Source organism: Poecilia latipinna, unplaced genomic scaffold, assembly GCF_001443285.1.
Source record: "Poecilia latipinna isolate Pla-1442-1.1 unplaced genomic scaffold, P_latipinna-1.0 Scaffold961, whole genome shotgun sequence".
In the NCBI taxonomy this organism is placed as follows: Eukaryota; Metazoa; Chordata; class Actinopteri; order Cyprinodontiformes; family Poeciliidae; genus Poecilia; species Poecilia latipinna.
The window spans coordinates 395,383-413,135 of record NW_015113577.1 but is presented as its reverse complement, the minus strand read 5'-3'; the positions used below and the strand labels follow the sequence as shown (position 1 = coordinate 413,135).

The window sequence follows — 17,753 nt, the reverse complement described above, 5'->3', positions numbered from 1 at the left end:
GTGTTTCAGTACAGATTTTTATCTCCTCAGGTTCAAAGTTGTCAATGGGAAAACAGGAAGCATTTGAGATTTTCATAAGAGATCACGAGGAACATCAAACCATTGAAGAGAATTCGAATATACTCAAAGAAAGGTGAGTGACAAAAGGAACAAGATATTCCTCCCACAGTGTTATATGGCTTCTGCTTGCATTTAAGATTCCTTCTGATACAGTAAATTTGCAAACACATGATAACATATAATTTTATTTCACCTTTTTCATAATCATTGCACCTCAAAGCACACCCCTTGGTTATTTCCTTAATTGTAGTTTTCCATTCATTAAATTTAGTGTAAAAAAAGATTTGGCTTCTTCTTTTGACCAGGTCAGATGAGGCCAGAAGACTTGGAGAACAACTAAAGGGAGCCAGAAACAGAATCAGTGAGTTCTCTCAACATTTGGAAGTTCTTCTGTAGATATTACATTACAGTTTTTAGCTGTGAACATCTTTCACGTCTACAATTTGCTCTCAGTGTTATTCCTGTGGTACCCAACCAAAAAACATCAACACCAGATCACTGTTGAGTCCCTCGAGCGTCAGAATATCTTTCACAGCATTCCTAAGCCTTCCCAGAACTGGGAGGCATTCAAATTTCCATCCACTTATAGCGGGCTTCCAACCTGTGCTTTTTACGAGTCGATCTCAGGCTGTTTTATGGCGATTCTGTTAGAGCTCCCCCGAGTTCTTCCTGATAGTCACTAACTTAACTAAGCCAAAATGATTCCTGGCATTAATTTGCAATGCAATGTGAATGAATCCAAAGACGTTCACAGTCTCTCTGCTGCGATTTGTTAACACATGTACTTCTTGTAAAGCTATATGCAATGGTAGTACAGTGGCCTAATTTTACAGTTCTTTCTCTAAATACTAGGTAAATGTAAAATTTAACAGCTTTTGGATGCAGTTTTTCATTCTTAGGACTAAACATGCAAATGCAAAAGAATTTCGTAAAAAAAATTCTAATTGCTTCTTTAAAAAAAAAAAAATAAAAATAAGATGACAAATACAATCTTTCCTTACCAGATGGACTTGATGTAGTGTTCATTATCTTTGTGAGCTCCTCTGTAAAAGCAGAAGTTTTGGTAGTTGTTTAGTGTGGAGCAGTTGGGTGTGTGCGATAACAATAAGTCCAAATAGGTAAGACCTCAACAATGATCACAAAGAAGCAGTAGTTCCTATCCATCAGTCTGGGAGGGGTTAAAACATGAATTATTCTACAACGCAGAACAAAACAAATTTTCAAATCACATTTTCAAGATTTGACACCTCGGTATACTTACTCCAAGATTAACCCTTTCAATGCTCAGAGAAAAGATGAAAGCCCCAAAAGCTACATGCGATGCTCTCGAGGCCTCCAGAAGTTATTCCTGACTGAATTGTTAGAAAAAGACTGAATAAGAACAGCTTGTTTAGAAGCATTAATAAGGCTCTTCTTTCTAAAAAGAAAATGGCATAAGACACGTCATTACGTTTTTAACAAACAATACCCAACATGTCAGAACAAAAGCCTTATAGCAATTTACCCTGGTGGAGAGGTAATGATATGGGCTTGTTTTGCAGCCACAAGATCTGGACACGTTGTTGGTACTGAGTTTTTTTTATACCAAAGTATTCAAGAGTAATCTGTCCATCTGTCGGATGTCTGAAGCTTGATCGAAACTAGATCAACAGCAAAAAGTATGCCTAAAACAGCGGCAGATATAACAGAGATTGGCTGAAAAAGCAAAAAAATCAACATACTTCAAAGTCCAAACCTCAAACTTAATGTGCTGTGGTGGGACTGTAGGCAGAACAAATAAACCTCAATGAAATTAAGCGTTAAAAGGCAAAGAAGTTCTCCAAATTTCCCCACATTCACAATAGTTTGTCAGCTGCTTATTACAATAATAACAATAATCTTCATTGTCAACAGACATCTTAATTTGGCTTCGGCATTACACAGTGGTTAAAAACCATAAAATAAGTTTGTTTTTTTTTTTTGTTTTTTTTTTTACTAAATTAGATAGAAAAGAAGATCCTGATTGATTGGTTAGTTAATAGTGTCTAAGCTGTTTCCACAGAAACACTCGGAGACATCTGAAGACAAGTTTAGTAGGTTGTTGTCTGATGCAAATTTGTGCAGTAGGTGGGATGGAATTAGAGTTTTATGTGGGCTACATTTTCTCTTACAAACAAAAGTAAATTTTTAAGTTTCCCTTTACTCTTGTGATGCATCCACTCATGTGTGTTTGTGGCTGACATCACACACCAATAAAATAGATCTGTTTACAGCAGGACCACGCCTCATCCCTGCCTTGGATCACTCTCAGTGGTTTGGCAGTTTGTGCCCGTCACCCTCATATATGCCACCATGTTTGTCACCCCTACAGTCTATTGTTTTCCTCCTTTCGCCCCAAGAAGTGCTGACGTGGCCATGTTTGTTGTGCATCACAAAGAAATCAAGTATGACAGCGTTTAGTAACCCTTGTTCCTCCATTGACCCACACACAGTAAAGTAAAATGAAGATAAACATTTGTATGATTGAAATGTAAAAAAAAAAAAAAATGTCATTTTCAAAAAATTGTCTCAAAACCATCTTTAGGCTGTGAATATTACTACATTATCATACTGATGGAACTGCATTCTTCCTGCATTAGACACTGTTTTTAATCAAAAAAAAGTGTTGCTTCTTCTGGCTGGTAACTCAAAGCTTCTTTGTCATTTTGGAAGCCCTGCTTGGACGCTGTTAGCCACCTATGTTTTATGCGTAATGTGCACCGTGGAAAAATTTTATGTAATATAGTGAATTTCTTTTGCTTTTGGACATACCCAGCTTGGAGGGTCGGTAGCAGGGGATAAAAAGAGAGATGGGAGCGCGAGGAAACATCAGTGTCTAAACATTACTCTATTGTACTTGGCCACGACACGTAGCTCTGGAATCCAGTCCCACTGGAAGAAGATACATTTTGAGCCTCTCGGTTCAGAGAGTGCATGCATGTGTATGTATTTGCTCAGAAAGATCAGCGATACGCGTCCTCTGCAGTATAAAAAGTGGAAGGCAGCTGGAAGCAAGCAGCATCTTCTGATTATTTGGCCAGATGTTAGAGGATTTATGCAGCGCGGTCTTAGGTAAAGCATCTGGTATCTTTTAGGTAATACACTCAGCTCACCTTTAAATAAATGACCTTTAAGCCCAAGATGTTTCAAAAAATATATCATTATCAAAAAATATATCATGTAAGAGCCTCCTTTATTTTATTTTTTTCTTTCCAGTGTGCTAGACATTTCTTTTTTTACAGGGTCTTGATCAATAGTTTGTCATGCCTTCTAAATGTTTCATTCTGGCTCTTGGCTTTTTCACTGATTAATTATGCAGTTAGAGATAGTTTTACAGGGCCTTGAAAAAACAATGACACCATTTAATCATCCTCACAATTTGTCAGGTTACATTCAGAAACTATATTTGAATTTTATTTGACAGACCAACATACAGTAATGCATAATTGATAGATGGGAAATGGTGTATGGTTTTCAAAATGCTGGCATAACCAATACGTGTCCACTCCACAAATTCGATCTTAGTCCTTTCCACTCACAATTATGCGTCACTTTATGTTGGAATGTCATATAAAATCCCATTAAACTATATAGGATGCTGTGGTTGTAAATTGGGTCTTTGGGGATTTTGCTACCTCAGCCTTTTACAAAGATACACTTTATTCCCCCTGAACTGACGAAAAACATCAAAAAGACACTTTGAGAGATGACGATGTCGGAACGGCAAAAATAACAAAGTAAGGAAAGGTTACAAAAATATTTAGCCACACTGTGACTATTTCAGCCGCCATGCGTCACAGATTGAGATAATAAACCAGATTTTGCATGAGTGTTATGATTTATGCACTACTCATGTTGCAAATACAATTGTTTTTGCATAAAGTCTTCATGTACAGCTGTTATAAACACAGCTATTCAACAAAAAACAGAGACTGTTTAGTAAAAGTTTTTTGGTTTAGTATAAACAACATTTTATGTTTCCTCTCTTTTGATATGTGATATTTGTTGCAGTCAAGATACATTGGTAAACTTTTCCTGTAGGTTTTTCTTACTACTATGTTGATCTTTTGATGTATTGTTTTCTTGGTGTAAACAATATTTCATTCTGTTTACATCAGAAGCTGATCTAGATCCTTGACTCATGGCATACTTTAAATCCCATTCAAGCATCATGCCACCAAAATGTGGGTATTTATTGAAACTTATAGCTTAAAGCTTGTCTTCAAAGAGGATAACCCTTACCATATGCTATGGAGAAAAACTTAATTTGGTTAGGTGGAATCTTGTGTCCTCTCTGAAGCACTTATGATATTGCATCATATGTACAGTGGGAAAATATCAAATTCTTTTCAATATTTATTCTTCATTTTGGCAGCAAAAGAGCCACACTAGTAAAACAATTCAACCAACCACCAATTATTTTCAGTGTTATTAATGCAGGTAAATTTCATTACAACTCAATATAAAATAGAAAAGAAAAATGGCATCAATAAAACATCAGGAATTTTAGGAACCACCATTCAGTGAGACTTTGCCCTTAAAATATATTTAAAATTCTTTGATTCAACAAAGTTCAGTTGCAATGTGACAAAAACAAAAGGGACATTGTGAGAAACAGGTTTTTCCCCAGTTCTGTATGTGCTGAGTGGACACTTTCTGCTTGTTCTTTATCAACAGGTGATTTGTTGCGTTGCTCAGTTTAGATTTTTTTCCAGGAGTGTAAAGCGTTTTATATTATGCATGCGGTTCTCATCAACTCTTTCACTTTGTTGCAGATGCAGTGCATTTTTTTTTTTTTTTTTGGTCATATAAAGCGGCGGCTATAGAAGGAGGTTACTGCCAGGATTTCAGTTGCATTTAAAGTCGAATCTGTGGTGCTTTGTCTGGCGACTGCGTTTTACTGCTCCACAAAGCCAGCACGCAGGAATTGTCAGATATTACAGATTTGCGGCCACAACTACTACACTACGTAAAAGTAGATCACAGGAATTTCCCACTGTGGTTCCTTTGTTTTGATCTCAGTGTTGGGGATTCTGAAATGCTTATGTACATGATATGATGGATTTAAACAACACAGACAGTGCGCTCATCATGTCTTTATGAACTCCCCTCTTAGGGGTTTAAACATCCCTTAATCCTTTAATGTTCTTTTGAAGACGCAGACTCGACATCAGTAGGCGTGTTTTAGAGTGTCGTGCTTGTAAGAGAAGACCCAGGCTACCCACCTGACCACAAAATGAAGCCACAGGGCGTCTCAGATCATTTACATTCTCGGCTACCCAAATACATGGCTTCATGAGAGGATCCCAAACTCTGCCTCATACCTCATAACCATTTGGAAAAACAGTCTTGTCACGGGCACCATATGACTCTGTGTGTCCTGTATAATGTTTCACTTCATCTGTTCAAGTCTCTGCTGTCTACAGAAACCCCTAAAGCGGTTGACTTTGAACGAAAGTGCTCGTGATGCGCTTGGAAAGACAAACTGGTTGCACTGGGATTTTGCAAACAATTTTAAAGCTTTCTGAAAGAAAGTGCTGACTAAATGCAAAATCCTTGTGGGTTTAGAATCACTTCAATCCAACTATTGTAGGACAGCATGGGTGGTATTCAGTGTAAAGGTACTTTTTCAAGAGAGGACTTCATCTGGATTTCTCATCTATGGAGCTTAAACCTCTGATTTTAGATTGGACATAGCATCACTTTGCAGGGCTCAATTACTGAGCAGTTTTTATGTATAAGACCTAAGGGATTGTTAAAGAAAATCACAGACACTACCATTCTTCTACCCTTCATGTCTGTTTGTTTGTGACCCCCAAAAAACCCAAACCTCCCCTTCATGCTTATTCCTGGCGTTGTTTGCACAAATAGCTACAGACACTCTCGACCTAGCAACTCATCCAAACGTGATGAAGGCGATTTGGCAAAGTTCAAACTGAGCATCAGAACTGGGAAGCACTGGGGATTTAAGTGAGTTTGAACAGGCCATGTCTGTTGGGGCTTTACAGACCAGCCTAAGTGTTTCTGAAACTGCTGATCTACCCAGATGATCACACAGCCATCTCACAAGCGTACAGAGAACGGCCCAGAAATTATTTCCAGTGAGTGGAAATTATGTTGGTGTCAGGGTCTGACTTGTTTGAGGTGATAGAAACCCAACAATAACACAGATAATGGTTGTTGCTACTGACGTATAGAGAATGTCTTTGAAGATGTTGAACCTTGAAGCAGATAGACTCCATCAGCTAAGGATTACACTAAGAAAAAAACAAACAAAAGTTCATTTATCTCATTATATAAGGACTGGTTAATTGTCCTAATCTTTATGACTAGGAATCTACACCAATCGTCGTTCTACTGTCTATAACTAATAAATACTATAAATAAATAAATAGTTTTCCATAATTTAAGTTCACCATATTGGACTTCTACAAAATTTTACCGAAAATTTTAGTTCTAAAACTAAATATTTTTTTCCTAAAAAAATATATTTCTAAGCCAAAATTATTTAGTTTTGGTTTCTGAACCAAAATGCTCTTCAGTCAAAAGCTGAAATATTAAAAAAAGAACAATGTGATGAAAAATAATTGCAGTTTTTTAAACCTTGATATCTGTTAAAATCACAAACTGAGGAAAGTGCAGAAATGCTCTTGAAGAGGCTTCAAGTGTTGCTGCGGGTTTGTCCCCACAAACTGATTTTGTTTTCAGCTTCCCGTTCAGTATCTCTTACAGGCTACAAAAGAGATTATGTAAAAAGGTCATTTGAAAACACATTTAATGTTGAAAATTTCACATATTTTTGTCTTCATTCTTCTTTGTCTTCAGCTGAATTGAAGAAGCAATTGGAGACGCGGAGGAGACAAAGGGCAGCTCAGGGTATGAAGATGAAAACGTACATGATTGAACGAGATAACCCACGTGTATGTTCAACCTGCACAATGTTTAACATACACGTAAACCTATGCACTTTCTTTAGAGCTTCTGTAGATAGTTCCACCAGCAGTAAGCTCTATGTACAGTTATGTAGTGGGGAAGGAAATCCCCAGTAGGAAAAAGGGAATTTTAATGGTGTTGCCAGGAACAGACCTATTATGCAACCTATACCGTAGACATCTACTGCGTAAATATAAAAACATTTTTTTTTTTTATGTTGATTTGAACATTAGTCAGAATTAACTAACATGAGTTAATTTTAATTTGTGTTTTGCAATCAGTGATCTCTTTTGTTTCTGGGCTATACATACGATTTAAAATAGAGGCAAATTCATTCTAGCCATCCTTCAAATTTAAAAAGAATATATGCGATGCATGTGAAGCAGATGTAAGGTCAGGTAAATATATTATTTTATAAACCTTCCCATTCTTACATTTAGAGCAAAAAAAAAAAAAAACAAGTTCTAAAATACTTTAACTGTGACAAACAAGGATAAGAATGGTTAATAAAGTCGACAAGCTCAGTGAAAGAGAGCAGCTGCATCTTGGTGGCACCAGGCCTTCATCAGAGTCTGTCCAAGTCATGTAAACCGTCTGTTTAGGAGAAGGCCACAATAAAGCCTCTATTCACAAATGTAGATGTGGAGGTTTTCTAAACTGGACCTTTAACTGAAGCATGTCCTCCTGGCACAGAAAGATTCAACTTATTTTTATTTTATTTTTTTGCTACAACCTCTCTAGATGTGTGTGGCGTGAAACACAGAATGAAGAAGCAGAAAAACATCACATGCCCACTGTTATGTATGGTGGAGGATCCGGCATGGGGCGGAGGAGTTGTTTCATGATCGTATGAGTTTGATGTCAGCTTTTCCCCTGACCATGTGACGAATCGCCTTTGAACATTTATACACTGATGTTACATCAGTGTATAAATTTTGACAAATGGAACATCTTTTTTTATCGTTTTTCTAAACTCGTCACTCCCGAAAGGATGGGAAACCCTGAACTTTCTGGCTGCTTTTGTCTTGTGTGCATTAGTGGCCACTTCAAAGCTTTGACAGAAGGCCTCAGTGACTGCAAGCTTGAATACCGAAACTACACTCTGTTAGCTCCTCTTCTGATGGTTTTGATCTGTTAACATGGACGCTTTGATGAGAAAATTTGGTCATAAAGCTAACATTTTCCTCTGGTTCTGACGTCAAAGGGCTTTTCTTGTTAGTTTAAATCTCAACCTCATGGAAGAGCTCATAAATTACATTTTACTTACATTCTACTTCTGGACGCAAATTTCTAAATATCTGCATGTTTAAATTGAATTGCTTTATAGCTGTGACAGGGAACGATACGCAGGACGGGGAGGAGAACGACCCCCTGGAAGAAAGCCTCTGCAAACAAATTAAGCAAGAGAAAGTAACGTGAGTTGTCTCAAATAACTTACCGAATGTTATTACAGTTCCCCACCCCTCCAAAAGACCCTGCTTGGTCTGACTGAACGCAGCAGGTGCTGTGTAACGACAACTAAAGATACATTTTCCACTGCTGATATCCCTTGTCAGCTACAACAGCAACCTTGGCCGCCTAAAGGCTCTGAGGACAGAGATCGAGCATCTGCAGCTGTTGATGGACAGGGTGAAGGTCAAGATCCAGAAGGATTTCCTGAAGTGGTGGAGTCAGGAGGCTTTGAATCTGCAGGTGACTGGCCTCTTTTCTATCCTTGTGATAATTCATCTCACCGTGCCTTTTGCAAATGTGTTCATACCCGTGGACTTTTCATGTTATGTCATAATAAAACCACAAACGTCCGTATATTTTTACTAAAAAAAAAAAAAAAAACAACAACACAATGTCGTGTGTAACTGTAGTGGCTGAAAAAAAAAACACTAATGCAGAGTTTTCAAAACTTTTCACAACTAGGACCTTGGAAATATAAATGCATAGGTATTCACCCCATGTTTAATTTGACACTTCTAAATACAAATCCATTGCAACTGTGTTGCGATAAGCGTCAAATAAAAGAAAGACGACTATAGAATCATATGACCTCAGGTCAGGGCAGGGGTCAAGCAAAAATGGCAAATAAAAAAAACTTGTTTTAGACCAGCAGGCAAACTAGTGTGCGCTTAGATGTAGAGCTTGGTGCAGAGCTGGCAGTCCTGTTGAGGCTTAGTTCCAAACATTTTAAATATGCATACACACAATGAACTAAAATAACAGTGGCACCAATATTATGCTTGTTAAAATTAATAATTTGTATCCAAATGGAAGGACATTAATACTTTGAGACAAAGTGTGAAAAAGTTCAAGGTTTATGAAAAAATGTGTTAGGAGCTGTAAATCTGCTCTGATCAGAATGAAACAACCAAAAATGTGATTCTCATGCTAGGTTTGTATCTATGTTTTTCTCTTTATGAACTGTGTTTCTTGCCATACTGGTGTTTTGAGCAGTGCTGACACTTAGCATGTACACCACCGGACAAATGTGTCGATTGCTGCCTCTTGTTTGTCACAAAGGCTAAATGGGACTTAGTGGGAGAAAGAATAGGAGGCAAACAGAGATGCATTTGTTTATTTATTTTTCCTGAATTCCATGTGACTCAAACACTAACAGAGTGGATAACAACATGAGTCAGAGTCTATTTTAGTCTAATATAGAAAAAGATTGCGGAGAGGACGGCTGGCAAAGGATTCAGTTGTAACACTGACTCAGTGAGGAGTCTGATAACTCACGCTTTGCTCAGCCTGGACAACTGCTGAGCACATTTCAGGCAACCAGCCAAAACAAAGATGTAAAGCAAGAACATCTGAGGAGCAAATTCCGCTGACCTTATGAATGGAGATAGGAGCGTCTCTCTCTTTTATCTCGGCAACATTTGGATATGAATTTCTGAATGACGGACGATGAGGAAGTGTAGCAGCTTTGCCTCACAAAGCTGAGTGTTTTTCTCACCAGTTTATGCCCAACAGCGTTGATCCAGTATTAGACGCACACATGCACTTGCTTAAACTTTGCGTTTGCTAAATGACGAACCAGAGCAGTAAAGCATCAGAGGTGCTTTCTTTAATCTGTCAGATGTATGTAGCATGCTCATGTTATTCTGTCGGGCTGTTTTTGTTGACAGTTGTTGTAGAAATGTTTCAGCAATTTAAAAAATATATTTTTATTAGGAGTCTGAGTCGGAAACTGAAGCGAAATATGGCTCTACATCTCAAAATGAAACCTTGCAACCATCTTCACCTGGCACTCCAGGATTTTGGTAAGACCTTTTCTGCTATATTTTTATATATGCACTCTTTGCTTTTCTACCAATTAGTAGTATTGAGAATGATTTTACAGGTCTCAAAAGCCTCTTTTACTTGTTTTGTTACATTTTTGAAATTCCGGATGAAGAATCAGTGATGTGGTTTTGTCAAACGACAGCGGATTATTACACAACCAAAGTCTTCCTTTATCTCTGTTCTTTTCATTGTTTTCTTTGCAGCTGATTTTCGGCACATAGCAAGACAATTATCCACTCCTCTTTTTTTTTTTTTTTTTTTTATTCAGTGTTTGTTTTTAAACCTTGAGGAAATCCTTGGACAAATAACCAGCTGCAATCCACATCTCCTTTAAATTCACGGAGACCAACATAGGAAAGCTGGCTGGCATTTTGTCCGAATTGGAGAAGTGACAAACTTTTTTTTCTTAAATTCTGAAATGATGTTTTTTGCCCTTTCAGGCCCAAAATTGAAAAAAATTATAGGGAAGAATGTGTTGAATTAAAAAAAAAAAAAAAAAAAAAAAAAAACTTAGGACAACCAAATATATGTTACTTCATGAACTGTACTGAGATGTGAATTTCCATCTGGAATTAATAAAGTATATTCATTCATTCATTCATTCATTCATTCATTCATTCATTTAAATACCTTCAAAAATATACACCTTCTGATTAAATTTAAATTGAGATTAATTGTAAGTCACAAGTTGCATGAAAAAAAAAAAACAATTGTCAATTACGCATTTCTACAAAATACATTAATGTTTACCCTTTCATAATTAGTTGATTACTCAATGACGTGCTTCTGATTGCTGGCTTGCACGGAACAGACATTGAACATTTGTCATCACTTTCAGGCGTTTGTGTGCATTTGCTTCACCATCTGTGACGCCGTCAGCCAGAGGACATTCACAACATAATCACAGCCCGTATTTATCATCTTAAATCTACAGTAACTCTGATGACAGTTATTAATGCACACACAGTGAGGGAAAGAGCCCAGAGTTTGTCAACGCTTTCCTCCGAGACTGATCACAGAAACTGCCCTGGAAATGATTCCTCTCATGTCTGCTGTTGGCGAGTGTTTACTACCATATGGCCGTTTTACAATATGCTACTTTATTTGCTGACACAATGCAACCAGGAAGGTTTTGTCTATTTCGTTAAGTTTTATTTGCTCCCGTTTCTCTCTTATTTTCACTTTGAAATAAGAAAAAACTAGAAAGAAAGAACAAAGAAATTGCAGAATCCACATCGAGTGTAAATTCCTTCTGCAAACTGCACTTAATACATGTGTCATAGTTTGAAGCTCGCTCAGAGCTGAACAGAGGAATCAAATCATTCTCATCACAATTTTGAAAACTACTTTTTTCCATTTTTTTCCATTTTCCAACCACAAGCTTCAGCGTATGTTCACAATGTGTGTGAAGTGAACGGAAAAGGATACATCATTTTCGAAGGGAAGCTTTAATCAGAGAAGCACTCAGGAGGGCTTTTGTAGCTGTGCAGAAGCTGCATCTGTTGCCAGGCTGGCGCACCCCACAATTCTGACTTCTATAAAGAAGCTGGAAGGAGAAAGCCATAAGAAATCCTGTAAAATCTCCCACAAGCCATGTAGGGTACACTGCAAACATGTGGGTGAATGGGCTCTGGTCAGAAAACCCGAAGCTGGACTTTTTGGCCGACATGCAAAACATTCTGTGGCAAAAAAAATAACAATGATCATCACCCTTAACACAAAATCCCCACTACTAAACATGATGGGGGCACCATACCGCTGTGGGAATGTTTCTCTAGTTCTACATGGCCAAAGAGGACTTGAGTTGAATGCAGGACAAGCCTGGAAGAAACTTACAAGAGGGCCCAAAGTAATCAAGAATTTTGATGAACCTGCAAAAGAAACGTTCTGGCTGCTTTATGCTGTAGCTCCATCTGGTGGTATAAAGAAGAGGACACGGATAACTTCCATGTTTCAAACACAAACCTGTGGTATTACTTTGACGTTATCTCTGTCTTTATGAAAGGCTCTGCTTTCTTCCACAGCTCTCCTGAGCTAAGCAGCACAATGAAGGAGTCTCCGTCAAAGCAGGACACAAATCCGGACCATTCGGTCTCTTCTGCTCCTGAACTGAGGTCAGTCAGTTCTTAATTATCTCTTCTTTTATTTCAGGAAAGTATGTTTAGATTGTACTGCATTGGAGTTTGTAAAGTAAAAAAAATAAAATAAAAAAGCTGAGAGTGGAAATAACTCAATTTGTCTTACTTTCAGCTGTCTTGAACCCATAGACAAACTTCCAGCCCCAGTTTGGTCAGCCTGGAACAAGTCCCAAGAGGAGAGTAAGAATTCATACTGGAGGTACATTAACCAGATGGTTATCACAGACCTAAAAAGCATCCAGAATATATGATTTGAACCAATTTTTGCTTCAATTGAAACGTTAATTAGAAGACTGAAATAGTTTAACTTGGGAAATTGATTTTTCTGGCATCTATTGAATGAGCTGCGACTTTTACTAACTGAAATTAAGCCTCTTTTTTTTTTGCCTAATTTTTTCAATTAATACTTTCATACACACCCACAATGACTCCTAAATCCATACATTCAGCCCAGACCTGCAGATTTTATAGCTGTTCTGTGTTTTTTCTTCACTTACGAGAGCCGTCATAAATTTTAATGTCTTTGTGAAGTAACGTCTGCGAGTCGTGTTCACAAATCAAAAGAGTCTCGCTTTAACCCAGATGCTGAAAGCTCCATTTTACAGCCACTGTTAAACACTCGCTGTAATATGTATATGCTTCCTCTTAAACAAGCACTCTCGCAGCACAGACCCACTTTTGTTCTGTAGCGAGGCTCTGGAACACAAGGAGCTGTTCTCTGTCAAAGTTTCTGCTTTAAATTTTGCTCCGTGAACAGTTTACATGTTTCATGCAGGGGTCACATGAAGACTTGTTTTTGTGCCTGCTCCAAAACAAACATGACCACGTTTTTAAAAAAGACAAATTTCAACCCTTGGCATGTTGGAGTAATCACAAGTACGTTTCAGGGACCTTTCCACAACAACCCTCACGTCTTCTTCCATTCCACTGACTGGAGATCAGGAAGTTGATTCTGACATCCTGGCCTTTGTTATGGCCCGGAAAAATCTCCTCAGCAGGATAGGTAACACACACACACACACATGCACACCTACACACACATCCTCTCACATGTAGAATTTTGCATTGACTTCCATCCATTTTTTTCATCCATTTCAATAGCCTAGACCCGGCCCTTATCCTAAACCGAACCACTGCCAGTACATGCCTAACCCTAAACTCAACTCACATCTTAGTCCTAATCCAAAGCCCTAACCCAAAAGCAGCTCTGCTTCTTATTGAGACTTAAAATGTATCAAATACATGGTCATATACACAGGCCTAATGCAGCTTGCACACAAAAATGGGTGCTCAACACTGCACTCTAGTGGTGTGATGAATTACAATGTGTCACAAAGTTTTGTTAGCGTTCAAGAGCTTGAGTTCATCAGACAAAACAGTGCCTTAAAAAAAACTTGAGTTTTTCCAGGTTTTGCCCCACTGGATTTCAGCATGGCCCTTCTATCACATGCATACTCTTTGATCTAAGCCACAGCTGTTAAACTCCAGGCCTTCAGCAACTTTTAGATGCATCTCTGGTCCCACACACCTCACCCACGGGTCTCTGTCCTTGCATTCAGGTGTGTTGGACAAAATGTTGCGGGACAGCAGCCCTCGAAAACTAAAGTCTGACACCCTGATCTAAGCAATTTAATTATTCTCTGACTACGCTTTGAGACATCACCCCCAGCGCCACCATTGGCCTATTGGCTGATTTTCAGATTAAATGACTTTTGGTGCAAACCCTAAACCTAAATCTACTGTGTATTGCCAGGTGTTCAGTTCTACTATTCATTTTACATTTTCTAATATTACGGTTGTAACGTTGTTTATGTAGAAGATTATATAAAGAACAGTTTGAAGTATTTGCTCAGAGAAATCACATCTCAATAGATTTGTCGGTTCTCCCATTTTAGCTTTTGTGTAGATGTTTTCTTTGCCAACAGCAGATTTCCCTGTGTTGTATTTTGCCATCAGCTATTCAGAGAAGCTGAGGTCCTAGGCTACTTGAGCTACTAGACTACTTTTTTTTTTTTTTACAATACAGAAAAAAACAGTCTAAATGAGGTACAAATGAGTTGAGTTTAGTTTTTAACTAACTGAGGAGTGTTGCTATCTGTCAAATCTGTGATGTGTTAGATATAATAGCCACTAATCAAGTAGGTTTGTGTTTTGTGTATTTTAGGCCCTGGTAAAGATGTGAAGTGAAGTTCTAACGAGGAGCCATATCATCACTTCCAGTCAAAACGAATGGTCTGGGAATTTGTATTGCCACAGTCCACTCATGCTTTCTCCTTCTGGACAGCAGCATAAACCACAGACTGTGTCTAATGTTTGATCTAAACCCTTTTACTAATAAAACAACAGAAAAAAGACAGAAGAATAACCAGAAAAGAGCCGCAGTATTTGTTGAAATCTTGTGAAACGTTTTAATTGGTGACATGATGTTTCAACATTTAGAAAGAAGTGCTTTTTTATATATTTCCAGCTGAGTTTGCTCTATTAATTTTTATGTAAATTAATATAAAACTATGGGATGTAGTGTGAATAATAAAGCTTTTCATTGCTTTTCCCAAACAATTAAGGCAAAAGTAGTGCAACTGTGAGATGCCTGAGCCATCACTTCGTTGTGCTGTTGTCCTGCACTATAGGAAACAAGTCACTGCCAGGGTACAAAGTTTTTATACTTTGTAGTTTTGTCCTCAGAGGAAAAATACTTTTATGATGCTACAAATAGCACCTGTGCTATGTGTTGACTTTTTAAATCCTGTTTTCTTGTCCAGGTCACCAGGACAGTTACCTAGAAAAATTTTCACTGTCAACCTCAAATGGGGATCTTCTGTGTAAGAACAAATGTCACGTAAAGAAAATTCAGGAAGACGGTCCATTACTAGGTACATTTATTCTTAAATTCTGGGAAAACCTTGAGGCCATCGCACAAAAATAAGCAATCGGCTGTGTCCTTCAGATCTTTGCAGCTGTTCTGCTTAAAGCCACAGAGAAGAAGATCCAACCAGCCACTCTGGATCCACCTATACCTTTCAAACAACTTGTCAACATTTTGCATTGCTTTGCATTAATTTGTTTGACAGATGACAAGAAGTTGCACACTTTGCATTCAGTTCTGGGCTCTTTCGTTGCCTTGGATATTTCTCCAAGACAACTCACCCTTTAAAGTCCTATCTGTTACATCTCGTCGCTGTAACGTCAACGCCTTTTCCATGACTGCATGCAATGCTTTATGGAAGAAATCCACTCATCTATCAGCTAGAAGGCGGTGTTCAATTTGTATATTTATAATATAAACCAATATGTATATATACAACCAATCACATCCATGTCAACTCACGGTCCCTATTGCAACAAGAACATGTGCAATATTGCAATCACAAATTACCTAACAGATTAAATATTTATCGGGCTATAATACTTAAGGCACCATGCATTAAAATTCTGCCTGATGATAATATATTTAGCCATTTGCATTTCCTTATACTTTTAATGCATGTTTTTCTGTGTGGCCCCTCCTGTTCATCTGCATGTGGGGCCACAAATGAACTGAAATGTTGTAAATTAGAAGCTGACAAAGCCGTCATCCTAAATACTTACACACCTCTGCTCTTTCGCATAGAAACCATTTGAAGAAAGTAAACAAATTCTGTCATTATCCTGGCATTTAACTAACAATACCCGGCTCTTTTGACCTAACTCACACAGTTTAAAACCAAATCTACAAAATACTAAGAAATCGTATATAAACTTGGTTTGTGGTGGAGACTTGTGGCAGCAGAAGAAGCATATCCAAGACATGAGGCTCATCTACACTGCTATGACTTAGCAGTGACCATAGTGGCCTTGAGTCGAGGCGACTTATCTCCTTTCATGTACTAGCGCAGCTGCATCCCAGTGCTCTCCCACAGAGTCGTTTAGGGCTGCAGCTGTGGGTGTGGTGCAGTCTTTGACCAACTGGGTAGGATCATCATAGTAAAATACTAGCTGTAAACAGAGAGTGGTGAGGTCACAGTCACAGGAAGGCATCTTAAGGTTATGGAAATTAGGCAGGCACACTTTAGCAGTGCCAGATTTGCCTTCTCTCTAAATAAGGTTTTCCAAATTTCCTGCAATCCAACTAAGTTCTAATTAATCACGGTGAGACCATACCGGCATCATTATTCAAATTAAAGAAGGCTTAGAAAACATTCTGAAATAAAAACCAGTCACCTGCTTAACACAGTTGGCGCTTAAGAAAAAGGAAACGATTTTCACTTTAAAAGGATCTTAATTCTTTTGGATAATTTGGAACGTCTCTAAGCAGTAGCTTAGAGAGACGTGCAGAAGCTTTTCCAGCTGACTTGTAAAAAGACTGAGCATTTACACTGGTTAGACTTTAAAAAGTTAATTTGTAAAGCAACTGAATTAGACGAACTAGACAAAATACCACATGTATCCGGGCTTACATCTGAGAATAAAAGTGAAAAACTGTAAAAACAAGACCTTTGGTCTCAGATAAAACCTCTGATACGTGGGATTTTGTCTAGTTAAAATCACAACCTTCAGGGTGATTTATTTGTCTTTTTGTGTTTTATGTGACAGACCGTCAAAAAAATAGTGCATAGTGCATATTCATAAAGCGAAAGGGCACAAGGTTTTTAAATTTGTATTAATGTAGATTTTATTTTTAAAACGATGCCTTGCATTTATGCAGTATTTAGCTCAGCTCTGCTAATGCTTTTCAGAGCCTCATATCAGTGCACTTAAACCTGCAAACCTGCAACTGGCGTGTCCCTACCAGTTTTGAACATGTAGAGACTGTTTTTTTTTTGTTTTTTTTTTACCACTCATTTGATAGAGTCAAAGCAAAGCAGTTTTTAAGTGTTTCCACAGATTCTAAATTTCTGGACTTTGACTGGACTATTTCAAAACAAGCACATGCTTTAATATGAACCTTTCTAGTGTAGCTCTGTCTGTGTGGTTTATGGTTATTTCCCATAAATAACTATATGTGTTCGCCTTCAGGCATCAAGGCGAACTGTTTCCTCAGTCTCAAGTCTTCTGCAGCCTAACAAGTTTTCTTCTAAACCTGGCTTTTTTAGAGCTAATTCCTTCTTTCATTGATCATCTTCCCCATCCCTACTCAAGAAACGCACCTCTGGAGCATGACGCTGTCAACAACATGTTTCACTGTGGTTGATATGCTAAGGTACTGAGAAAATTTGTGATTTTTTGTTTTATTTGATCAGAAAATTCTTCCACTTGTTTGCTGTATCCTTATGTAGCTTATGGCAGTGTTTTTCAACCTTTTTTGAGCCAAGGTACACTGTTTTAATTGAAAAAATCTCGAGGCACACC

At 37.9% G+C, this 17,753-nt stretch overlaps 1 protein-coding gene across 2 annotated transcripts; it reads left to right on the top strand.

Moving 5' to 3' along the window:
• The first annotated feature begins 7 nt into the window (after positions 1–7).
• Positions 8–15,010, top strand: LOC106958089 (kinesin-like protein KIF6). Of its 2 annotated transcripts, XR_001427086.1 has the most exons (11): positions 8–133; positions 366–421; positions 6,904–6,954; positions 8,339–8,426; positions 8,568–8,703; positions 10,177–10,265; positions 12,312–12,401; positions 12,538–12,624; positions 13,313–13,428; positions 14,382–14,471; positions 14,590–15,010. XR_001427086.1 is itself a non-coding variant. In XM_015049829.1 (10 exons), the coding sequence occupies exons 1-10, from the start codon at positions 45–47 to the stop codon at positions 14,610–14,612; spliced, it is 825 nt and encodes a 274-aa protein (XP_014905315.1). In that variant the 5' UTR covers positions 8–44; the 3' UTR covers positions 14,613–15,010. The 2 variants fall into 2 exon arrangements, 1 of the variants encoding a protein (XP_014905315.1); XM_015049829.1 differs by lacking the exon at positions 14,382–14,471.
• Positions 15,011–17,753: the final 2,743 nt, after the last annotated feature.